The following is a 25,146-nucleotide window of genomic DNA, read 5'->3' on the forward strand; positions in this document are numbered from 1 at the left end:
CGGATTAAAAATTAGATCAATCCTTAGATGAAAGTATAATGGATTGTCATTTAACAACTTTTTCACTGGGAAGAAATAAAGTACAAAGTAATAAACAGCCTTCTCACAGTATGCATAAGTAGGAAATACATAATATTTTATATTAAGTGACAAATTATTATTAAGCCCCTGGCATTCATTAGACTACCATTAATGGTAATGAAATTGTGTGGTATTTAGATATTACATGTAACTCCAGGAATTTTATCATTATCTTGTATGAATGTATTTGCTGCTGTTTGAGGCAGGTAGGTGGATATTTGCAAAAACCACATGCTGAAGCATTGTGATATCTTCAAATCAATCATACTTTCTCTTTATCATCATTAAAGGGAAAACATCTATTTTTAAAAATTCTTTGAAAAATTACTGTAAGTAGAAAATTATGTATTTTGAAAAGGTACATTTTCTGTTTCTACTAGTCATATGCTTTAGTTGTCTTTCTGATGAAAAGAAAAGAGATGCAAAGGTGAAACCTGCTTCTGTGGTTAGGTTCCTGGGCACTCTGCAGCATCTGCGCCAGGCGGTGTTCTCTCATACCTCAGTGCCTTCTCACTTGCTAAATAAGTGGCAAAGCTAGGAACTTTGATCTGTTTAGAGTGCTCCTCACCTCTTTGACCAGTGAAATCCAGTTTGCAATTCAAGGCCTGGTGTAACCAGCAGATACTCTGCAAAGCTGAACCATACAGCAAAATCAGGCACTTTCTTTTTTAGGTTTGGTAGCATTTTTTTTTTTTTTTTTTTTTTTTTGATGGACCATGCGATTGCTTACATTTTAATTGTTTGCATATATAGGTACCTTATTAGACTTCGAGCTCTTTTGAGCACGGTTTTTAAGCATGTGGAACAGAGTTTCACATACAGTAAGTACTCCTTAAATGTTGTTATTCTATTTCTAACACGGCCATGGAACCTAGCTCAGTAAATGTTGGTGAAGTGAACTGAATATATTGCTTGTCTGCTGTTAGGCATTGTCCTAGATGCTTTTGACATAAACCAAATTATTTAATATTTATCATAACAACCTTGGTTGTGGTCAAGATTTTTTTCTTTTAATCCCCAAAGATAGCTAAGAAAACAGAACTCTTGAGACATTGATTGACTTGCCCTGGGTCATGCAGTTATAAAGCAGTGGAATAAGTTTCAAATCCAGACTCTTCTAACTAAAAAATCTACCTGTTTTTCACTATGCTACACTGCCTCCCAACAAAAAAGATTTAAAACCTTAATATATTTTTTAAAAGAGTATTGGTTTCTTGAAATGCAGAGTATAACTGACTGTGCTATGTTTTTAGAACTTGAAACTAAATACATTACTGTCAAGTATATTTTTTAAAAAAAGTATGGCAGCACTAGAAATTTATGGAATATGAGAAGCTGATAAAAATCGGTTAGCTGAAAAAGCCATCTAGTGTTGAAACCTTGTTATTGGCAAAGGAGAAGTTCCCTCTGAAATCTAAGACAGGGCTTTCCTATTCTTGCTGTTTGGAGCAGCAAGGCTGGAAGGCTCAAACGGTCTGACAGGATACATGCTCCATTTTTACCCGTGGTTTTCTTTCCAGTAGGAAAGCATTATTCTTTAGATACTTCTGAATGTCCTATCAAAAATAAAGATTTCCATTTTGCAATATGTAAAGACTTTCAAGTTCAAGCTCCACAAATTGTTCTGAAACTTCTTCAAGTGAACACCACAGATACTAGTGAATATCAGAGATAGATAGGGTGACTTAGTCCTGACCGACCAGATGGGTAGAAAGGATGATCACTCTAGGATAACATGGCTGGGTCCTTCCCCCGCCCCCTTTTTTTAAAATAAATTTGTTTTGTTACATTTTGTACGTTTAAGGTGTACAGCATGTTACTTGGATATATTTATATATTGTAATACATTGCCATTTAAGGAATCTATCACATTACATGATTATAACAGTATCATCTATTTCATTATACTATACGTTGGGTCTCTGTGACTTATGTACTACTCGTTACAAGTTTATGCCCTTAAACTTCAATCAGTCTTATAGCTGCATGCCCCATCTTCTGGTAGCCAACATTTTACTGATATTTATTTATTTATTTTTTATTTTTTTTTACAGGTTTGATTTTTTTAGATTTCACATATAAGTGATATCATACGGTACTTATTTTTGTCTGACTTATCCACTTAGCATAATGTGCTCAAGGTCCATCCCTGTTGTCACAGATGGCTAGATATTCTCCTTTTTCTCATGGCTGAATAATATTCCAGTGTGTGTGTATACCACAGCTTTTTCTTCTTTACTTGAATGAACATGCATCATTGCTGGGTTTATGAATGAGCCATTATGATGGATGAGATTTTTATTTGGGTGATCTGGTTTTGGTTTCCAGCTTTACAGCTTAGCTGTGTACCTTATCTTCACATCTCCTCTGAACCTTTGGCCTCCTATCTGTAAAATGAAGTTGATAGTGCCAATCTTGCTATGTTGCTGCGATACTTAAACATGCAATGCGTGTTAAACAGTGTGCACTTAGTAAAGGGTAACTTCTTATTCTCATATAGCTCTGCAAATTTTTTTGAGCTTAAGAATTAATAGTCACAAAACCTTTATCCCTTTAATACCAAGTTTAAGCACCTTTAGTGAAAAAGGTGAGAAGGACTGTCAGTTATACTGTAGAATTCATCATTATCACCATTATCATTATGATTTCTTGGTGTGCCAGGGAGTGTACTGTTTCACATATGCCAACTGATATTTTCACATCAGTGAGACAGGTACTATTTATTATCTTTTTTTTTTTTTTTTTTTTTTTTTTAGATAGAGAAAAGGAGACAGAGTAGAGAATTTGCAAAAGGTCACACAACTGTGACATTGTAGAACTGGGATTCAAATGACAATCTGGCTACACAGGCCATGTTCTTAGCCGCCCCCTATACTGTACCAACACACTATTATAGACACCATAGTCTGTAATGTCGCTTTAAAGAGAATCTAATATTAACATAGTGAAGTTTATTAGCTGCTATCTGGTATATTGGTTAGATAGTACTATCCTTATAATTCCTTTCCTGGTTGCATATGTAATTGGGCATCAAATATATAAAAACTCAAAAAATGATAAAAGCCAAAACTATATTATTTATGGTTATTACATATATAATCTGTTCTATATGTTTGAGGACTGGTTGGTTCTAAAATATTTAATATTTGGCTTTAAATAGTAAGCTCTACTCATGTTAATGTTATATAATTGCTAACATTTTCTTATAGTTGACTAATATACATAAGTAAAATTGATTTTGATCTGGCAATTTTAGATCTGTCAGACCCAAGAGATAAGAGAAAAAAATTAAAACGCTTTTGTCATGAAATCAAATGACTAGAGAGAGGGGGAGGGGGAGAATGGGGAGGAGGGGGAGAGATGGAGAACTTAGATTTCATGCATTGGAGGATGCGAGTGCCTGGGATTGAAATAAAGGAGCAGGTTTAGGAAGAAAGATAAGCAGATTCCTTTAATACAAATTGAGTTTCCTTTAAGGTTTAGAGGTGAAGACATTTTGAAGAGCCCCTCCTATGTTCTTTTAACCTGCTTCTATCAATTTTAGAGTATTTCTTTACTTTTTGGTACAACAGAGTATTCCAGGCTTATCTTGTACCTTCCTTGCCCCAGCCCGGGAATGAGCCATTTCTCTAAGGAACTGTGATTCCTCTTGGTGGGGAATGGTATTGGGAAACCAGAATCAGAGAGCTAGGTGTGCATTTTGCTCTTAGGTTGTTATAACTTCTAGGCTCTTAGAGCAGGCAGAGCTGGGAAATATTGATTAGAAATCAGGACTTTATATTTGATAACTCTAATTCCAATCCAATTCTATAGGATTCTTTCTTGTTTCTCTCCTTTCCATATTTGTATCTCCCTTCTTTCATAGTCAACTCTGACTCCCAACATTTGCCTATTTGCTCAATCATATATCATACACAAAATAGTTTTAGAATAGCTGTGACCATACTGCTATGAAAAATAAACCTACAAAAATTAGTTCAAGATTTGTTGGCAGTTCTGTTTTTAGTGCTCTAGACTGAAAATATATTTTAAGTACTGTGTTCAAAATTACGTGGATTCGCCTTTTCTCCTTTGTAATAGTTATGTTATTCATGAAATATGGTTAGCTTTGTTTCTGTTTGTATTCAGTTTTAGTTTTTTTTTTCTCCCTCCACTATCTTCATTGCTTTAATGATATTTTTTTTTTTTCTTACATAAACATGTTTCTCATTCCTCTTATAGGTAACCAATTCTGTTGGTTTCTGGTTTATCTTACCTTTATTTCTTTTTGCAAAATTACCTGATATATAAATTAAAAGTTTCCCCTTTTTTACATAAAATGTAACATACAATATAAACTCTTCTGTACTTTGCTTTATTCACCTAACTATATGTACTGAAAGTCATTCCATATCACTTCTGAGAGATCTTCATTGTTTTATTTTATTTATAGCTTTATAAGACTCCATTGCAGGGTTTGTACTCTATTTTATTCAATAATTTCTCATGATTGGGCATTTTGAGTGTTTCTAATATCTGCAATCATAAATAATGCTGTAAATTTTTTTTTTGCGTATTGTATGTTGCAAGTAACTAGAAGTAGAATTCTGAATTAAAGTATAAGTGCATGTGTAACTTAGATATTGGCAAATTCCCTTTCATATGATTTGTACCATTTTTCACATTTACCAGCAATATATGAAAGTGTCTGTTTTCTCACAGCCTCATCAACAGATTGTACTTTCATTTAGAATTTTTCCAGTGTTATAGGTGAAAAATCAATATAGTTTAATTTACAAAATTATAAGTTGAACATCATTTCATATAAGGACTATTTGCCCATTTTTCTATAAGTCTTTGGTCCCCCCCCCCGCCATTTTTTAAAAGTTCTTTATATATTAAATATTAGCTCTTTTCTGTGATATATATTGCAGATATTTTCCTCCTGATATATACTTGGTCTCTTGACTTTGCTTATAGTGATTTTGCCATTTAAAGTTTATATTTTAAAATTTTTATGTAAATTTGTCACTCTTGTTCTTTACTGTATCTGATATTTGAGTCATAGTAGAAAGCCTTTCTTTACACTTAGATTTTAGAGAAAATCATCCACATTTTCTTCTACTACTTATATAGTTTTATTTTAGATCTCTAATCCACTTGGTGTTTATTTTGTGTGTGGTTATAAGGTATGGACTCTATCTCTTTTCCATATAGTTATCCAGTTGTCTGTCCCAACACCATTTACTAAAAAGTTTATCTTTGTCCCAGAGTTTTGCGATATCACCTTTATCATATACTAAATTTTCATATGTACTTGGATCTATTTCTAGCTTTCTATTTTATTCCATTGGTCTTTCTATTCACATACCAGTGTTTAATTTAAAAAGCTTTTGTAGTATGTTTCAGTATCTGTAGGAATTGTTCCTCTCAGATTTGTTTTTCAATGTTTCCTATTTTTGGCAGATTAATTTTAAGATATATATTTTAGTATCACCTTGTCCAGATCTAGAAAAAAATGATATTTTTATTTGAGAGCACATTACATTTATAAATAAACTTAGGCAGAACTGACGTCTTGGACTAGAAATCATACAGCAAAACTTTTCAGACAGCTGCTGTAATTTTCCAAAATGGAAATCCCAAAGCGTTTTCCTTTTGATGGCTAGTACCCCTCAGAAGTATTTCTCAGCTCTCATGTAGAATTTGTGGGTTTTGAGAAACACATTGTCATTATCATGTATAATGCAGGGCTCATTTTATATAAGTATCAGGCTCCTGAACTTTTTCTTAGGCCCATCTGTATACTTCCTTGTAAAATCCATTTTTAGTAAGAATCCCCTCCACCCTCCATATTTGATCACCCTCAGTATCTGATCAGGTTCCTCATTCCCCGCTATCCCCCTGGTGATATCTGGTCACCCTTGCCTGTCTTCAGTGAAGAGTCCTGTTAGCTGGGATTAGCCAGAATACTCCTTACTTCTGTTTCCTGTTAGTAACTTCCCATTCACTGCCCTCCACCTGGCTATTGATTCCCAGTTGCACATGCTTTATTCTGAAATGAGCCTGGCTCTATACTGAGGTCTTTTTCTTCCTATTGCAATAGTTATGAATAAAGTCTGTTTCTACCACTACTGTTCAGCTCAGGTTTTTCTCTGACAACATTGATTACAAAATTTTTTTTCCAAAATCTTCACTTTTAAATTGGAATATATGTTCTTGGAATGCTAAAAACTGTGATGTGTGTGTGTGTGTGTGTGTGTGTACGTACATATATATGAATATATGTATACACACACACACACACACACATTTATTTATTTCTTTATTTCTTTATTTATTTATTTATTTATTTATTTATTTATTTATTTTGAGGCCCTGTAGATAACTAAAAACTTTCTTAAAAGTCACACATATATGAGCCGGTGAGGATATGTTGCAAAAGCTTTCTAACTGATAAAATCATTGAATTAAAAAGTGTTCATGAAATTATTCTCAAACATTTTCATAATTCCATACTTTGTGAGGGATTAAATGTGCAATTGTTTTATCAAATTGGATTTTTATAAAGTTAATCATTTTTAAGTGCTAATTATTGTAACTAATTCTGTGGTCTACTTCTAAGCAAAACAGAGAAAAAGAGAAGAAAACTTTCCTAAAGACAATAACCTGTATTTTTTTGAGTCTGAATTTTTAGTTGGGGAAAGTGATATACTGAAATCTGTCTAGTCTATAGCATCTTCCAAAAATAATTATTTTATCAGGATTATTACAAAAATTTGGTAAAAATAAATGGATAATTTATTTGGATTATTTTTCTTTTTCTCTGCTTTCCTTTCTGCTTGTTCATTCTTAGTCTGTCTGCATACTCTTGAATCCTTTATTATTTTAAATACCATAGTATTGAGGTGATTATTTCCAGCAGCAGGTGATTCTTTCTGCTAATTGCTGTTCAGTTCTGTTCAGCTGTTAGAAAGATATGGCACATTGCTGGGCTGCATGTGAATTTAGAAGTCATGGGGCTTGTTTTTTACTTTAAGTAAACTATATAGCATTGAGTTATTTTCATCTGAGTGTGTAAAGTTGTGCATCCATAAGCTTTTGCTGATATTAAAGTGAAATTAATGCATTTTAATATAAATCACCTAATAGAAAATATCTCCAACTCTGAGCTCTGCTGGGAAGTTGTCAAATCTTATGTGTGAAAGGCTTTTACCATCACAGTTACATATTAACTGGGCATAGTTTAATATTAATAGTTCCTGAGAATTGTGGTGAGACTGAGGTCTTTATTTCTTGTGTTTGGGTTCTTTCTTTGCAACAATTTGGTTGCTTTTCTGTATAAAATGGTTGTGAATACACACAAGACTATGACGAGGTTCTGGACTCTTAACTTTGATGAACACCATGCCATTTCCATCATGCTGCACTCAAAAACAGCACAGATGTGAGTCTGGGAGTGGCGTCTCTGCCGCTCTCAAGAGCCTTTGTTTGGAGAACACCCTGATTAACCCCCACCCTTCATGGTTCATTGACTCACTGATAGATCAAGTTTAAACTAGTACATATTAGCACATTTGTTACTAACAGAGGGACAGTTGGCCATTCTGTTTTACATTGCTGGTTCATTGCAAACTGGCGTGCTAAAAACGTCTATACTCTAGAGTATGAATTGAGAGGTTACCAAAGGACTGAGAACCAAATCAGTTGCATATTAATGTTGAATCATACTTATATTTTAATCTTAGATTGTCTATTTAGGGGATATTTATACAGTTGTAAAATTATGAATAAATATCACTTTGAGATTCATTTTTTCAAGGAGTTCAGGGGATTTATGTATGTCAGTTCAGCTTACATTAAACAGTTTGTCATAATTGAAAGAAGAGCAAGGTCATGATTGTCTGATGCTTTGTGTTGTCGCATTCTAAAAATGTTTTTCATAGAGTTCTTTGTAGCCAGTGATTTTACATAAATCTTTCCAGTGTACTATATTTCTGTATTACCTGGAAATGTTATTTGGGCAAGAAGGCTTAGACACACATGTCTCTTTTCTCACAAATAAAACTAAACTGTCTCCTTTTTACTTGTTTATCAATAAATTAATTAAATTTTTAAAAACTTAACTTTCCCCTCTTATTTACTTTCCTAACCTGGTTTTCAAAGTCTCCAAATGCTTATTGTTACAGTTCTTTTCATGAAACGTAAGTTACCCAATCATTTGGCAGTCTCAGCTGGTGAATTTTGTCTTAGCTTCATCTTCATTCACTAGTGCCATTCTCTTCGCTATCTATTTTTTTGCATTTTCCTTTCTCTCCGGAGATGATGAAGTGTGAGTGCCCTGATGGGGCTGAGGGATAGTACTGAATCCAAGTCTAGGTAATATGACAATTGAGGTTGCTTTTCAAGACCAACCAGTGCCCATGGAGACTAAAAGCAGTTTCTTTCAGGTCCACTTTTTGATTTTTATCATAACTGATGATTGGTTTCTGGAAGGCAAACTGATTTTTTTTTTTTTTTTTTGATTCTGAGCAAAAGGGGCAGTGTTTACTTTTATTGATGATGTAAACTTTAATTTAGAAAATATTTCACCAGCTCTTAAATATAATTCTACTGGTTTTAAGTTTGTAAATACAGGGAGTAAGGATAAGATAGGAGTTGAATTACTTTTTATTTTTTTAAAACTTGGCAGTGATGAGGTTGTTAGCTTTTCCAAGCTTAATGTTTCTTTCAAAGGATTTAGTTGTCTATTGCACAACCTACTTTTTGATAAATCTGGTTCTTTGCGAAGTATTGGCCTTAGCTCTTTTGTTTTATTTTAGGAATTAATATAAATGGTTACATTTCTGGACTTCTTTTATATCACGGCAGTTTAAAAAAAGTTTTTTGCTTAAATGAGTTTTACAGTGTTGATATTTATTTTCTTTAATACAGTTGGAATTATAGTTTTGTATTTTTCTTTAATTTTTTACTTTTAAAAAGAATGTTCAGTATACTATATTTATTGGATATCTACTGTGTGCCAGGTACTATTCTAGGAACTAGTAAGATAGAAGAGAGCAGAACCACAGAGTCTTTGACCTCAAGTAGCTTAGATTCTCGTGATAGTGGAGTGTTTGGTCCGTTCAGGCTGCTATCACAAAGTACCATAGACTGGGTGGCTTATAAATAACAGAAATTTATTTCTCACAGTTCTGGGGGCTGAAAGTCTGAGCTCAGGGTGCCAGCATGGTCCAGTTCTGGTGAGAGCACTCTTCATGTTTTGTCTTCACGTGGCAGAAAGAGAGCTAGAATGTTCTCTGGGGTCCCTTTTAAAAGATCACTAATCTCATTCATAATGTCTCTACCCTAATCACCTCCCAAAGGCCCCACCTCGTGTAATACCTCCCATTGGGATTAGGATGTCAACATATAAATTTTGAGGGGACACAAACATTTAGTCTATAAGAAGGAGAAATTGAAAAAAAATCATTTATTTTTATGTCAGATGATGATATGTATTACCAGGCAATGGGACGAAAGCATTTAGTATTACACAGAGGCAGTCAAGGAAGCTTCATTAGCTGTGAGGTTTTAGAAGAGAGTGAAAGTAATGGGGAAAGGGAGCCATATGACTATCTAAGGGGAAAATGTTCCAAGCTGAGGGAACAGTAAGTGCAAAAGGTTGAACAAGAGAGTCATGTGCAGAGTGGACTCAGCAGGGAGCAAAGTAATGGGAAATGAGGTCACAGAGGCAGCTGGGGGATAGAGCATGAAGGGTCTTGCAAGCTTTGTATGGTTTTTGATTTTTATTTTGGAGAAAACGAGAGGGAGCATTTGGGAGTTTTAAGCAGAAGAGCGACATGATATAACTTACTTTTAAAGTGGATATTTTGGCTGCCAAGTGGAGGTAGACTATGTGATTGGGTGAAAGGATGGAAGCAGGAGAAGAGTTAGCTGGAAATTGGCATAATCTGGATGAGAGTTGGTGACTTAAATCAGGGTAGGGGGAGGAGAAGTGGTGTGAAGAGGTCAGGCTTTGGATTTATTTTTGGAGATAGAGCTGACTGGATTTATTGACTTAGTGGATATGAGAGATGGGTATTGAAAGAACAAGTAAAGGAAGATACCAAGGTATTTTTACTCTATTACGAAAAAATGTCAAACATATAGAAAATATTTAAAAAAAAAAACCATGATAATGGGCACCTATATATATCTATCACCTAGATCTACAGTTCTTAACATTTTTCCATATTTGCTTCAAATATTTTATTCAGGCAATGCATTTTAAAGTAAATTGTAGACATCATGACATTGCTCCCAGAAATAGTTCAGTATGCATCTCTAAAAACAGACATTTTACAAATAACAAAATATCATTGTCCTACCAAATGAGTGAATGGTAGTTACTCATTATCATCTAATACCTGGTTGATAGTGAAATTTCCTTCATGTTTTCCAAAATGTCTTTTATAGCTGATTTGTACCTACCGGTGTCCAATCAAGGATCATTTTTTGAATTAAATGTATTTAAACTATAGCACTACAACATTCCCCTCCTCATCTTTTTTCTCTCTGACTTATGGAAAAGACTGGATTATTTGTGCTGTAGACATTTTAGGGTGCATAAGGAACATTTAGCCTACTTAAACAAAGATTATTGGTCCCCACTCTCAGAAATTCTGATTCAGTGGGTCTGGTGTGGGCCCTTTTTTTTTTTTTTCCCTTAATTTTGGGGGGGGCCCTTAAGTGAACTGTTTGGTGAGACTGGGCTGTCATTCTGGAGACCATACTTTGAGTAATACTGTTGTATGACTATTCATTTGCTTCTTAGTGGCATCAATTAACTTGTTTTTCTATTTCCTATTTTTCCTACAAACTGGATTTTCAATCTAAAGGCTTAATTAGATTCATGTTGGAAATGTGGGGCAAGAATACTCCATAAGTAGTATTGTGTACTGCATATTTTATCATCTCAAGTGGTACATAATGCCTGACTATACCATTATTAATGATGCTAAGGTGGGTTCCCCAAAGCTAAGATTAATTTTTGAGTCAAGGAGATGACACTTAGATCCCTCCATTATAATTTTTTTATTTGAAACTAGTAGATACTTTGTTGGGTGGCACCTGGGGACAAGAAATATCCAGTTCCCAATAAATATTTCATCTAATGGTTTTAACACGCATTGATTATGCTTGCCTGAACTAATTATTTAATTAGGGATAGATTATGGAGATTTTCTAATTCAATCATTCTTGCTAAATTAGTGATATATTTATAGAAAATATAAAACATTTTATAGAAAAGTTGCTTCTGCAACTGATACTATTTGGTTATACAGAAATATAGTGCTTATTAGAAAAGTAGGACGAACGCCTTATTTGTTATTTTTAATTACCAATTTTCAGAGTAAAGTGAACTTTCAGACTAGAGCTAGTAGAAGGACAAAGTTGGCATTTAGTGAGATGCAGAAAACCATGGATAGCTACATCAAGTTTGGTGGGGAAAATCAGAATTTCAGTTTTGAGTATGTTAACTTTGAGTTGTCTCTTAGACATCTGTATTGATCAGAGTTCAGTTGATATAAAACAAAATACTTTACCTATTTTAAACGGAAAGTTCTATACAGATAATATTATTAAAAGGATAGAGGAGAAGAGTCTAGTGTATCTAATATGCCGTTGGCCTACAACTGTTGCTGCATTGCCCTTTTTCTCTCCACCCCGCATTAATAGCCTAATGGGACATTTTCTATGACCAGCAGACTACAGGGAAATAAATGGGGCCTAGTTTAGAGACAGTTTTGCATGATATAATAGAAGCGAGCTGCTTAAGTATTACCACCCAAGAAGAGATAGAATACTACTGAAGTATTACCTGACCAAGAGTATTTCCTGCTATTTAGAAAGCAGGGAAGAGAAATCATTCTGGTGGATAGAACTTTAAACATTTGATAATACTGGTTAAGGAGCAATGGCTGGAGGTGTCGATGTACATCACTGCATGGACAATGGTTAAGAACTTGGCCAAATAGTCAAACTTGGAAGAAAAAGATTAGAAAGTTGGTGACAGGATGTATAAAGCAGAAGTATTTGGATGACTTTCACAGAATCAAAACAGAATGTGAGATTTGTGTTTTATGTGAATGCTCACCAAAGAGAATTTATTCCAGAAGAGGAAATAATCGGGTAAGCAGGATGCCCAATTCTATAAATGTTACCATCTTTTTAGAGCGACCCCAGGGCTTACACAACGAACACATAAACACAGTGGCCTTCAGACAGGGATGGCTTTAACAACAAGCACTTCTGTTCATCAGGCTGATTTGACTATCACCATTGCTTAGTAATTTGTAAACAGTTCAGCCCTGAGCCCTGGATATGGCCCTGTGTCCCAGAGCAGCCAGTCAACCACTTGGTGGCAGGTCGATTACATTGGATCCCCTCCGTTGTGGAAGGTCAGTGGCTTAGCTTCATTGCTATGAATGCTTGCTTTCGCTATGGATTTGCATTTCCTGCCCGTGATGTTTCTGCCAACACTACCATCTGTGGTCCTACTAAATGTCTTTTCAGTGAATTTACCTCCTATATAACACTGCCTTTGATCAAGGGACTCATTTACATAAAAAAAGTGAGGCAATTGGCTAATGACTATGGATTCACTGGTCTTACTATGTTTCCTATTTTATTACATTGCAGTCCACCTGGGAAACTAAATCTTGTGATATTAGTTTTTAGTTTCATAAACATAATAAGTAGGTCTATGAACTGAGAAGTGAAAGTAGAAGTGTCATCTCTTCATCTGTTGTGACCCACTTGTAATGTTTTTGCTTCCTGCCTCTACAACTTTGAATTCCGCTGATTTAGAGGCTTTAGTGTGGGAGAGGAATACTTTCACATAGATGGATATCATTGTTTTTTATATGGCCTAAGGTTAACACTACGCTTTTATTTACTCATCAAATATTTGGTCATCTATTCTGTGCCCTTCACTATGGAGATAGAATATGGAATAAAATCCTGGAGAGCTTTTGGTCCAATGTGGGAGTACAACTAATAAATAGATATAATTATAACAGCATAAGTAACAAGATTGGGATCTGTATGGACCTGTAAGAACAAATAAGGGGGAACTAACCCAGCTAAAGTCACAAAGCCAAAGAGGCCATGGTTGGCTTCCCCAGGGAAGTGATGACTAAGGTGAGAGCAACGCAAAGAGTAGAGGTTAATTGGACAAAGTGGCTATGGTCGTGGAAAATGTAGGTGGGAAGATGGATGGAAGGGCAGGTGCAAGGACACTGTGGTAGAGCATGGTGAGGTCAAAGAATTGAATGGAGTAGGAGGATGGGGAAGGAGCATGAAGAACAGAAGGTTGGAGACTCTTTAATTATATCTCTTTATTTCACCTAATTAAGAGCATGTTTAAAAATCCTGCTTTATTCAATAGGATACTCCTTTCTGATCGCTAATGATATATCACTACCTAGTTTATATATACTTAGACTCTAGCTTCATAATTATATTAAGTGCGCCCAAAAGGAAAAGGAAAATGAGAATGAATACATTCTCTGGTGAAAAATTGGTTTTGCTGATTTGTGTTTAAAATACTTCAATTTCCAGAACATGTAAGGAATGGAGTATTCTGATGAATTTATTTAGTTATCATTGCTATTGTTGGCAAACTGAAGCTTAGGAATAAAATCCTTTTGTTTAAATCTTTTTGGAAAAATCTTAAAAATAATTTTAGCCGTCTTTCCTTCCTTATTTAGGGGATTATTTCACAAAGGTTAGATGGAACATAGAGAATGCACTTTCAGATACGTGTATTTAAAGGTTACAGGTTTTTGACACAATGTATTTATCCTCACAAGCCCCAGATACTATTTCTCATTTCCACAAACTTCTATTTTTTCATGGTCATAATGTAGAAAAAGGGAGAAATACAAGTTGGTTTTTATGATGACATTTGGGGATTGCCATATGGTGCCTAGATGTATTCTTTACTGGGACTGAACCTGGTTGAGAAATGAAGCAGTGTCTTTTGATAACTTTACCAGGTATGATAAACTTAATTTTGATATTTAATCTTACTGTTGGACTCCAGGGCTTAGAACAAAGTTTTTGTCCTTGTCATATTTTCAATAAATGTGATCCCTAGATTTATGTGCTTAGTCCTCCTACGTAAAGGACATCAGTGCTGTCCTTTACGGCATTTTTTTTTTTTTTTTTTAATATCTGCTTTAGAATCACACATCGTATTTAGTTTCCTCTCTTTAATCTCCTTCATCTGGATTAGGTCCTGTGCCTTTCTCTATCTTTCATGGCCTTGACATTTTTTAAATTAAGTTTAAGGCAGTTGTTTTGAAAATGCCCTTCAATTTGTATTTGAGTGTTTCGTTGTTATGTTAGATCCACATTACGAACTTTGGGCAGGAATACCACAAAAGCAGTGGTGTGTCCTTCTCAGTATCATGAGGCATATACATCTGTTTGTACCACTAAGCGTGTTGTTAACTTTGATCACTTGACTAACGTGGTGTTTGCCATATTTCCCCACTGTAAATGGGAAATTTTTACCCTTTTGTAATGAGAGCAATAAAGAGGGACAGTGTTTAAGAATAAGTAAATATTTTGTTCCCCCAAATGACTGTCACTGGTGGTTTTAGCCTCTCTTGCTGATTGTTGCCTGAATCCATTATTATGATGATGGTTGAAAATAGTGATTTCTCTAACTCTTTTGTAATTTCTTCCATATTTCTTAGTTGTCATTCTACTATCAGACTATTTTCCCTTCTCTCCCTTAGTATGATATTTTACTGCCTTTATTCCATTTTGTATTGTCCATGGGTTAGCCAGTGGAAGTCCCAAGATACTGGTTATTCTATCAGGTTTTTTTTTTTTTTTTTGTATAAATGATACAAGAGATAGTTAATAGAGGCATATAGAAAGTGAGAATGAGAAGCCAGAGGATTAACTCTATTGGTAATTGAGAAACGTTTCGGTGAAGAAGTGGTATTTGAAATGAGCTTTGAAAAAGTGGTAGAATTTAAGAGAAATGATGATAAGATGGAATGGAAAGGAAAAACCTTCTGAACAATAACAAGAAAAAGCCTGGTATTTGGCAAGTACATAATACAGTGGGTCCAAAACATGATGAGAAGGCTGAAATGGAGGAGCAAATCTCTGTACTTAGTGTTGTGCATTTGCAATGTTGATCTCACTGCTTAGAATTTCACCCCACCCCTGCTCTTTTGCTAAGGGGTAGGATAAGGTGTGAGGAAGGAGGGAATTCTATGTAGTGAAAACAGCATGAGCCAAAACCCCTACTCAGATACTCTCTTTTCCAGGAAGCCTTTTCCATATCCCTAATAAGAATTAACCACCCTCCTCTTTTACACTCCTATGGCATTTTGTGCTTCTCTGTTAACAGGTCTATTCTGTCTTGTGCTGTTTCTTTTTCTGGATGCATCTTCCTCTTTTAAAGCATGTACCATATCTTAGTTGCTTTGCCCCTCTTTCCAGCACCCAGCACAAATGCTCAGTAAATGTTTCTTACCATGTGTGAAAGAGAAAAGAGGGAGGCAAATAGGTTGGAGTTTGTTGGAGGAGGGCTCTGAATGTCATCTTAAGGTGTTCGGGCTTGCTTTACAGGAAGCAATGAGCCATGGCATCCCTGAACAATGCAGGGATGATCAGAGCTGGGATGGAAGGAGGAGAACATCGAAGTGCCCATGCAGTGGGACCCCAGGGGCAATTACAGAGAATGTAGGGATAATTCTATCACTTTCTCATCCAAAACTCTCTGAATTCAAAACAGCCTGTGCTATCAAAAGAAGATTTAATTACATCAAATATGATGAGAAATGGAATATTGTCTCTACCTGAGGCACAAAAAACTGACTTTGGTGGAGACATTTTTAAAATTAAAAATGGACATTAGCGACTTGCTTTTTTAACCTTGAATAGTGGCCATGTGAGAGCAGCTTACCATGAAATGGTCATCAGCTTTCTTTTGGCTCCTCTGTCCCTCTTGCTCCTTCCTAACAACAGAAAATTCGCTTTGCACCTGCTCCAACTGGGTTCTAAGTGATAAACATCTTGCAAGCCCAGAAAATTGTAGTATCAAATCTCAGCCCCAACTGTGAGGCAGCACTATCCTTGAATCCCCGCTGAGAGGCGTTGCTTTCCTAATTCCCAAGGGAAGAGTCCTTTCTCCCCTGGCCCCCTTTCAGGCCTGAACTTCGACCTAAACCCTCTTTTTAGCCCCCAACATGCATTGCTCTGGCTGCTGGCCCTGACCGAGCCCTGCGTGTGCTCTCCTCCACCCTAGGTTCATCCTGGGGTCAGACCTGGATGGCCCTGAGGTCACTGGAGTACCCAATTCCAATAATGAGCATATTTATCCAACAGAGGAAATGGAATTTTCTATTTGTTACAGTCCATTGCTTTTCTCCTTAGAAACAAATGCTAAAGGAACATGTGGTATATTATTTATGATTTGGTAAATATATATATATAAACATTGCCTAATATTTACAAAGTTTTATTCATTAACATCTTCCTTCTTAAGTGCTTTGTTATATAACTAATGATATGTTAAGAGGGACATTCCTATTTCACTGCTAGGAAATGTAAATGTTTTAATATAATGCCATGTTCAGGAAAACTCTTGTAAGAATATCAAATAAAAATAGCAAATATTTAAATAGGTATATAACATTCTAACTGGACTGAATATATGGTTTTAAAGGGAAAGAAAAAAATGCTGGCAGAGACTTTATAACTTTGTCTTTATGCTTGCCTCTTAGGTTTTTCAAACAGACCAAAGTCATTAAAAATACTCCTTAACCCCCAAAGCCACAAAAAAGAAGCTACCCAGATCTATTATGAGAAGGTTGAACCACTGTTGAAGATTGCAGAAATAAAGACTGATGTAACAAGTAAGTCATTTTTAGAATATAATTTTGCTATTTAAGAAATACACTTAAGGAAGCAAATAACCCGAATTTGTTCTTAATCCAAATTTAAGAAGCTACTTTTCATATTTAAAGTTTTTTTTATGTGCTTCCATAACCTCTGCTGCAGCCAGCTCCATGATTATAATTTAATTATTCTGTTTTCCTTTTTATTATATTATTTTTATTAGAATATCAGTATTTTCTCTTTAGACCTTTTTTTCAGACTTTAAAAATAATTTGGTATCATTTTAAAGGAAGCTGCACATTTTTTGATATCTTTATTGACATGTTTGCAATTTACACATTATTTCTGCAGTTTGGCAAGCAATTGATTTTTGCTCACTTAAATGTTTGATGTCTTTCCATGGAATCCTTCATTAGGTGGTTTTTGTTCTGACTCTGACCCCTGCTGGTTAGGTCAAAACTAAGCAGTTAAGTTGGTCTTAGGTGAATTTAGAGAAGCCATAAGCTTAAATTCATTGTCTAAAATAAGAAAGGTGCTTAGGTTTGTGCCCAGGAAAATAGAAATTTGCTAATGCTGAAATTAATAGAAAGAAGATTAGTAAAATCCTTTTCAACTTTTTGAATTTGGTGACCAAATTCCTTTGTCTCCTTGAGACTTTTTTCCCATGGGGAGGTGGACCAAGAAGGAGGGTTGATGCTATTGAGAATCATTTCCTGGTTTTATTTCTATGTAGCTTCACTAACATGCAGTGTAAATTTATAGTAAATTTTAATTGATGAAAAGTACTGAATAATAAGCCTACTCAGACAAGGCCAGAATGCACTTTGAATCTCCTAGTCCCAATCATAAATTCCTGGGGAAGGGATTCAGAGTGGCTTGGCTTTGCTCAACTGTAACCACAGTAGAGGGGTCTCGCAATGTTACTGAGTTTAGTGAAGCCCACACCCCCTGGCTTGATAATGGGGGTAGAATGAAGTTCCTACAAAAAAAAATAATAAATTTTAAGAAGGCAGTTTTTGTGGGAAGGCCAGCCATTCCAAAAGGCATCTACTATAATGGAGGTTCAAGAGAACTACCAAGAAAAACTCAAGAGGAATTTCCAAATTAAAATAAAATCGTAGCGAAGAAGTTAACCTTTCATCTTTGTGGCTTTTGGCTTACTTAAAAGTGATTTATAAGAAAAAGAAACAATTCAGATCTGTCATTCTTTACCACCGAATATTTTCCAAGACTGGCAGAAGGAAAAGTTTGAAATTCATATTAGGGTGATACAATTTAAAGGGAGAAATAAACTTATTGGCAAACTCAATAACATTATTTCGTTTCATTGATTTAATGTCCACGTAAAACTACAGTTCAAGAAGCTCTTGCTGAATGCTTTGTATTAAACATTATGGAGAATGCAAGATGAATAAGGTGTACTGCCTGCTTTTGGGTGACCATTAGTTTATTACGGATTCAAATAGATGTTTACAATAAGTGTAATTTGAATATACAGAAAAGAACTAGGTGTCTCAGAGGGTGATATTAATTTTGACCAGAGGCTCATGGAAAGTATTTGAATAGGACATTAGAATTGGACAGTTTTGGAGAGTCAGAGAAGGCAAAATGGTTTTCTGTGCATAAGTAGCAGAAGAAAAGCAAGAGAAGGAAAGCAAGCTAGCAGGCACATACAGGTGTGGTGTGTGTGTGTTGCATCCACAATATCTTGGGAGTTCTTTCATAACTTTGCTCTGCCTTCCTCAGTTTTGACTTCATCTTAAATCTGGCCCTTTCTGTCATCATAAAATGGTTGCCAGTGTATTGGATCCGTTTTTATTCAAATCTAGTGGAATGGGGAGGGTTGTGTGTATGTGAGAGATCCAACATGTTTAATCTTGAACAAGGATTAAAGTGTCTTCCTTTGAGTTTGACTCTTTGTACGTAGTATGTGTACCCAACTTGGAGCAATCACTCTTAACCATCAAAACACTTCCCATGGACTGAGTGTGGGACCTTCTTTACCTAAAGGCTGAGAAGTCCTGAACTGATTCTGGGTTCTGTTAGGGAGAAAGAAAGGCTAATTGGCTTCTGGGAAAGATCTCAGCAATATACAGTAGAGAAAGTTTGAGTCCAGATTACGGATGGATCTCTATGCTACTCTCAGGAGTTTACTCATCGTGTATTGATCTAGAGTTGGCATACATTTTTTATCATAGTGTTGTAATCTGGTTTAGCAAAGATGATTCTGCCAGCAGAATAGAGATTATAAAGGAAGAGAGAGAGATTGGAGGATAGGAAACTTGTAGAGGTCTGACCTAAGGCAAAGGTAATAAGAATGTGTTTTCCTTCTAAAAACAATTGTATTGGAGAGAAAAAGTACGTTCTAGGGCTTTCCCCCCTAAATTCGTAAATGTTGTTGAATATTATATTTAGTTTAACATAAAATAAAATTAGAATATTACATAAAGCAAATTTAGAATTTACTTATGTATTTGTGCAGAATGGCTAATTATTAGCTGCCTAACACTCCTCCTACAGGCAAAATTATAAAATTGCATCTTTTGTTTATGAAACCATTTTACTATATCTATTAGCTAAATATTTAGATAAAATGTTTCCTATTTTGTGTGAAGGACTGAATAAACATGTGGATACTTGAAAAGTTTTGGAATCTTCCTGCCTGTTCTCACAGTGTAGTTTTGTAGTTTGAATAAGTAATACATTTGAAACTACCTTTTAAATTACAAAGTACTAAAGAAATATAGTCATAACTCTGTACATTTCAGCTTTATGAAATTATATAATAGCAAGATTTATACTTCCTTTGAAAGAGAAAATATCTTATTTGAAAGAATAAAGTAGAAAGAGTACATATTTGGGATGTCCAGTATGACTATTGTTTCAAGTATCTTGTGTACATTGCCGAGTCCAAATGGAATTTGATTACATAATAAATTCTATACAATAATTAATTCATTAGAAAATAGTGCTATATAAATGAGGCATGAAAAATTATAGCTAGATATATTTATTATAAAGTATTTTTTCTATAAATTTTGTTTAAAAATGAATCTCCCCACATTAATAAAAATACACTCCTTTCATTTCAGAGTAACTGGTTCTGAATATACATCAGCATCTTTAGACATCGATGAGCTGAAGTTGCATTCTACCCTCCCCCCTCTAATGCCAGTGCAGTATCTTATTTCATAATGGTTCAGAAAAATTTCTAGAAGAAACTAGAACTGAATTATTTTTCTTTTTAACTTGTTGGTATATAAATTAAAGGCATGAGTCGTAAGCCCGTGCTTGCATTATAGCTGGATATTATTTCTTTCTCTTCCTGCTCAAACAGAACAAACTTTAGGAGGTAATAAAAAGAACCTTTAATTACACCATTAAAGGCATAAAGAATTTTGAGGCATCATAGATTCACAGAATTATTCAAAGAACAATAAAGTGAAAAAGTCAAGGCAGCAGAGAAACCAAACTGAAAAGAACTTTAGAGGCCATCTAGTTCAATTTCCCCCATGCTACGAGTGTAGATATGTGGCATTCCTCGTGGATGACCCACCCAGCCTTGGCTTGGGCATGCTCTGGTTCAGTCAGTGTCTACCAGTATTGTCCAGAATACTGGTAGACATTCTTATCTTGAGTTTGCCTTTGTGTAGATTAGAAAAGGACACCTCCTTTGTCCTGAATTACAAAAGGATGCATTTCTGGGCTGATTCAGCCCAAGGTCACCTAGCAAGTTGGATAGGTATACTGGATGGATTGCAAACTTACCTGCCTCCTTGGTCAAATGCCTTTGTGCAAGACATAAACTGTACAATGTGGAGAATTTGTGAGCTGACATTTGCCTCCTTGTAATTTTAGTCTGCTAGAATTAATGTTATCTTTTACGGTAATGCAAAATAAATGGAATAAATCTGTCTCGTCTTTTGTATAAGAGTCATTGAGATACTTGAGATATAATGACTGTTCTTGATCTCTCTTGTTTGTGATAGGCAATTCCATTTTCTTCAGACAGTCTTTGTATTAAAGCTGCTAAACCTTATCATGCTTATCATTATCATGGTCAAAGACACTTCCCTGAATGCAACTTTGGTCATTGCCAGCTCAGGGAGTTCCTAGTCATCAGAAAATTTTTACTTCCTGGCTGGCCCTGAGCAGACTTGTCAAGAAAGTGAGGTTTGTTGTGACTTTCTTCTTTTTTCTTTCTCTAGCATCATGGTTTAGCTTTTGGCACTTTTACCAAATCTCGTATTTGAATTACTTCTTTTTGGCTCTTTGTGTCTCTCCTTGAAGCCTTCCCTTCCTTGGAGATCCCTCTTATAATCCCTGATCTTGACCAGCACAAAGCTAGGCCGTTTGATGGAACTTGGTCAGAAAAGGTACTAGTAGGCTGAGGCATTACTCCCTTCCAATATTACCTGCATTTTATTAAAAATTCAGATAGTAAATGTTCTTGCAGCATAGCCAGCTAGAGAGAGAAAATTCTGAGCAAAAGGTTCTTTTTATTACCTCTTAAATTGTGTGGGTGTATATGGCCAATCCTGTTTCAATAATCAGATGTTGGGGAGCTGAAACTTTATCCCTGGGGACAGTGAAGAGTCATGAATGGAGTTTATATAGGGAAGAAATAAAATATGTGTTCGAGAAAGATCATTCTGGCTAGCATGAGATAAAGTTGAAGAGAGACTGGAAAAGAGACCGTTATAACACAAAGATGGTGATGACTATGTCTAGGGTACTGGACTGAGAAATGTTGGGATGCTGCAGCATAATCAAAGACAGAAACAACTGGCCTTGGCCATGGAGTGGTAGTGGAGAGTGAAGAAGAGGGATAATCTAGGAAGAAGTCTTTTTTTTTTTTTTTTTGTCTTGAGCAGTGGGGAGTGGATTATGGAACACAAACAGAATAATATATTTGAGGGAAAATATATTTAACGGTGGAAACTATCAATAGATTCCTTTTTGAGCTTACTCTATTTGAAGCACCTATAGGACAGGGAGGTAAATGACATTTCAGTGTCTTATCCAATTATAGAACTTTATCACTGGACCAGAAAATGTTTCCTTAAGTCCAAATAAAATCATCTGATTTTACTTCAGCCTATTTCCTCATCAGCATTGAATATCAACCTCAAGACATTATTCTCTTCTGGTTTTGTCTTCCTGAGGAAGTAAAATATATATATATATATATATATATATATATATATGTGTGTGTGTGTGTGTGTACACACACACACACACACACACACACACACACACACACACACACACTAAGTGAGGGATCTCAGCAGCAAGAACTGTGTGTTTGAAGACTTATAAATAATGGAGGCTCCAAATTTCCTATATAGAAAAGGCATAGGGTGTCAATCTCAGTGGAAACAGAAAGTAGATAAATGAAAGAGGAGGCTAGTAACCATTTTTTGAAACTGTATATGCCCAGTGGTCCACTCTTTATGTTCAGTTGGAGTGGCATGTTTTGAAGCTGACTCTTTCTGATTCCAGGGTCCATAATATCCTAAGTACATATTTTGATTTCCTCTAATGTATCTAAATCGTAATCCAGATAATCTCTATCCCTTTTCTCTACATTATTTCTCTTTATAGTCACTTACTACTACTATATAATGCACATTCATTTTTTAAAAATAGTCTATATGTTGGCCTCCAGAATGTAAACTCCTTGAGGCTAAGGACTTTATTCATTTTGTTCGTTGTCCTAATATATTGTGGTCAGGTTTCTTTTATCTTTTCTGTCTCTTTGTTCCAAATCAGTGATTTCATTTAACTTATATACAATTTCACTTTTAAAATGATTCTTCTGGGACAGTTTGCATCAGGGTATGATCAGATTCCACCGGCAAGATCAAAGGAAAAAATAAACTATTTCAAATTTTACCTAAATAAAAATAGCATTTAGCCATAACATAATTTTAAAGCTAATTCTGTTTTGAATTTGAAAAGCTTTACCAAGATATGCTTTGGTATAAAAACAAGACTTGATAAATTCATTCTCAGCATAAATATTTCTTCATAATATCCTTAATAATTATTTTTTTATTTTATTAAATTTATTGGGGTGACATTGGTTAATAAAATTATATAGTTTTCAAGTGTATAGTTCTATAACATGTCATCTGTATATTGCATTGTGTGTTCACCACCCAAAAGACAAATCTTCTGTCATCATATATTCAACCCCTTTACCCTTATCTACCTCCCTTCCTCCCCCTTTCCTTCTGGTAACCATCATACTGTTGTCTATATTTATGAGTTTTTGTTTATCTTGCTCATTGTTTTTTCAGTTTTTAATGTGTATATGTAATATATTATTTTACATTTGCGGTTGTAACTACTTACTGAGGTTATAAATGATCAACAATCATTTATAACTTAAACTTCCAAGCTTGTAGCTTTCTTCAGATTAGAATTTTATATAGAGAGGTTTTATTCATGTGAATATAACAGCATTTGAATGAACCGTGGGAGAATTACAATGTAATGCTGCTGGATACAGAATGATTCCTTTAGACACCAAGACTAATAATTTTTAACAATATCTAAAAACATTGTAGGGAAAGCTTGAACCATGCTGGCACCAGGGACAGACAGGCATGAAAGATTAATGTAATCTTGCATACAATGATGCACATTCTTACACAGAAAATCCATCTGCAATGTCATGTCAGTCAGCAGAAATCTTTGATGGGTGGATACAGCTGGGCTGTCTCTTCTGGCAGAGATGCCCTAGAAAATGCTAGCTGTGGTTGAGATGCTTGGTGCCATCTGCAGTGTGCCAGTTTATCCTGTCTTCGCTGGCATTTACAATACTGCATAGAGCATCATGACTGTAGAGACGATAGGGAGTGACAGATTCATTTCCTCGGAGGATCCAGCTCTGGTGAGTCTGTGCCACCCTCCTCCTTGGCTTTGGGTCTGTTATCATTGGTATTGGCTTTGCTTTATATTTTCACATCCAACTCCTCCTTTTAGTCTAGCAGTTCCAGATACAGTTCTAGTATGTAAATCTTACACTAACCTTTCGACTAATTTATTCGTGTAAGGTTGCCAAAGTGAATTAACATCGTTTGATGCCAGCTAATATGCCTTATTTTCAAAATACTACTGTTCTTAGGCTTCTGATTTAAAGAAAGTGTGTCTTATTTAGGGAACACTAAACAGACAGGCACCAAGATAAATTAACCAACTGCTCTGTGTGGGATATCCCCAAATGACTTATGTAGTTGGAACAAATATATGACCCTCTTTTACATAAAGCTATAAAACACATCAGGCAAGTAACACTGAATCCTCTTTCCCGTGATTAAAATATAAATATTCAAGAATAAATGTCGTTTTATGACTTGACCATATGTTTATCATATTTTCCTGCCAAACCAAGTTAAAGTGTAGATCATTGTTTAAGACTTTCACTTTGTGTGTGTGTTTTTGTGTTTTTTAAATAGTAACAGAATATGAAGGACATGCTCTGTCATTGCTGAAGGAATGTGAACTACAGGAATTTGATGGGTAGGTTATATTATTAATCTATATATCATATAGCTTATGTTATTAAATGTTTTCATTAGTTTCTAGCCATATATTTGGAACTTTTAATTTTTAAATATTTGTGATGTATGTAATTAGGCTTTCTTTCATATCTGTGTAATAACAATTAATAAAAATAATGGTACAGCATGGCCATCCACCTCTGAAGATCGAGCATAGGAAAGCAAAAGGAAAAATCTACTTATCTACACTGGGAAATCCAGTATACCATATTATACTTACCTAATATGTATACATTTGCATCTGTAGTCCTTAATTCTTAAATCATGTGAATATCTAGAAAAGCACTGATGGAAGATATTATATTGGTCATATGGTATAACTCTACTATATCCTCTTTTGCAAATTTATTGAGAGTGTTAATGGTTACCCATTGGTTATTTGGCTGTGATTGATTGAGGGTAAATATAAAAACAAATATTATTTTCAGATTGAGCAAAAGATGTTAATTTTAATTATCTCTATAACTTAGTGGCTACCCAATATATGTGTCATTCACAGTAGGCATTGGTAACTGTTGTGTGCAATACATCATTGTATGTAGAAATTTCTCACTGAAATGCAAATATTAGAAACATGGCAAGTGACATATACTTTAATAGCCTTTTTTTT

The 25,146-nt window shown here is 34.9% G+C and overlaps 1 protein-coding gene across 1 annotated transcript in view; it reads left to right on the plus strand.

Annotated features, from left to right (window-relative positions):
* Positions 1-25,146, plus strand: part of CERKL (ceramide kinase like) — a 100,698-nt gene that overhangs the window by 51,868 nt on the left and 23,684 nt on the right. The window contains exons 3-4 of the mRNA XM_011356607.2: positions 16,854-16,985; positions 24,432-24,495. Coding sequence (XP_011354909.1) covers positions 16,854-16,985; positions 24,432-24,495 — 196 coding nt within the window. The remainder of the gene's footprint in view (positions 1-16,853; positions 16,986-24,431; positions 24,496-25,146) is intronic.

The sequence above is a fragment of the Pteropus vampyrus genome, unplaced genomic scaffold, assembly GCF_000151845.1.
Source record: "Pteropus vampyrus isolate Shadow unplaced genomic scaffold, Pvam_2.0 Scaffold2, whole genome shotgun sequence".
In the NCBI taxonomy this organism is placed as follows: Eukaryota; Metazoa; Chordata; class Mammalia; order Chiroptera; family Pteropodidae; genus Pteropus; species Pteropus vampyrus.